Raw genomic sequence first — 1,136 nt, forward strand, 5'->3', positions numbered from 1 at the left:
GGGCTCGTTCGTGGGCGACGTGGCCAAGGACCTGGGGCTGGAGCTGCCGGCGCTCCACGTCCGCGGTGCCCGCGTTTTTGACGCAGGTAGGACGCAGTACTTTCTTTTGGACTTGCAAAACGGCCACTTAACTGTGAAGGAGCGGGTGGATAGAGAGGAAATATGCGCAGCTGTTGGTAAATGCGTTCTAAATTTTGAGGTTCTTGTAAAAAATCCAATGAAGCTTTACAAAGGGGAGGTAGAAATACTGGATATTAATGATAATTCGCCGAGTTTCCCAGAAAGGAACAGCGTCTTAGAAATCATCGAGTATACTGCGCCAGGCACGCGTTTCCCGTTGGAGAAAGCTCACGATCCCGACATAGGAGCGAACTCTTTACAGAATTACGAGTGTAGCGAGAGCAGCTATTTCACCTTGGACGTAATAACCGGAGATGACGGTGTGAAATATCCGGAATTAATACTGCTGAAATCTTTGGATCGGGAACAGCAGGCTGCTCATAATTTGATCCTGACAGCCACAGACAGTGGGAGTCCCGTGAAATCGGGATCGACAACAATCCAAATCATTGTGCTAGATGGAAATGACAATGCTCCGGAATTTACTCAGACCGTTTATAAGGTGACTGTGAAAGAAGACGTGGCTGTGGGAAGTCGGGTGTTACAGGTGACAGCGACTGACAGAGACGAGGGGCCAAATTCCGAGGTGAAGTACTCGTTCTTTAAAATCCCGGAGAAGTTCGACAAGACTTTTAAGCTGGATCCGGAAAGTGGAGAAATTGAGATAAGACAGAAGCTGAACTTCGAGGAACAGGAGTTTTACGAATTGGATGTGCAAGCTCGGGACGCGGGTGGACTCTCGTCCCACAGCAAGGTTCTCATCAAGGTTGCTGATGTGAACAACCACGTGCCCGAGATTGTGATTATGTCTGTGTTCAGTCCGGTACCAGAAGACTCACCGCTGGGGACAGTCATCGCAATTTTCAACGTCCAAGACAGGGACTCAGGGGCGAACGGCGACGTGCGGTGCAGCATCGCCGAGCGCCTCCCGTTCCGGCTGGAGAAGTCGTTTGATAATTACTACAGCGTGGTGACGGCGAGCGATCTGGACCGGGAGGAGGTGGCGGAGTACAACG

General features: G+C 50.9%; 1 protein-coding gene across 1 annotated transcript; it reads left to right on the top strand.

Moving 5' to 3' along the window:
- Nucleotides 1-7: 7 nt before the first annotated feature.
- On the top strand, nucleotides 8-1,132 carry LOC104616298 (protocadherin gamma-A7-like; the record flags this gene model as incomplete). The annotated part of the gene is made up of 1 exon (XM_010296585.1): nucleotides 8-1,132. A coding segment is annotated over one exon (1,125 nt), but the record flags the coding sequence as incomplete, so codon positions are not given.
- Between the last annotated feature and the right edge of the window lie 4 nt (nucleotides 1,133-1,136).

Source organism: Phaethon lepturus, unplaced genomic scaffold (genome assembly GCF_000687285.1).
Source record: "Phaethon lepturus isolate BGI_N335 unplaced genomic scaffold, ASM68728v1 Scaffold54441, whole genome shotgun sequence".
In the NCBI taxonomy this organism is placed as follows: Eukaryota; Metazoa; Chordata; class Aves; order Phaethontiformes; family Phaethontidae; genus Phaethon; species Phaethon lepturus.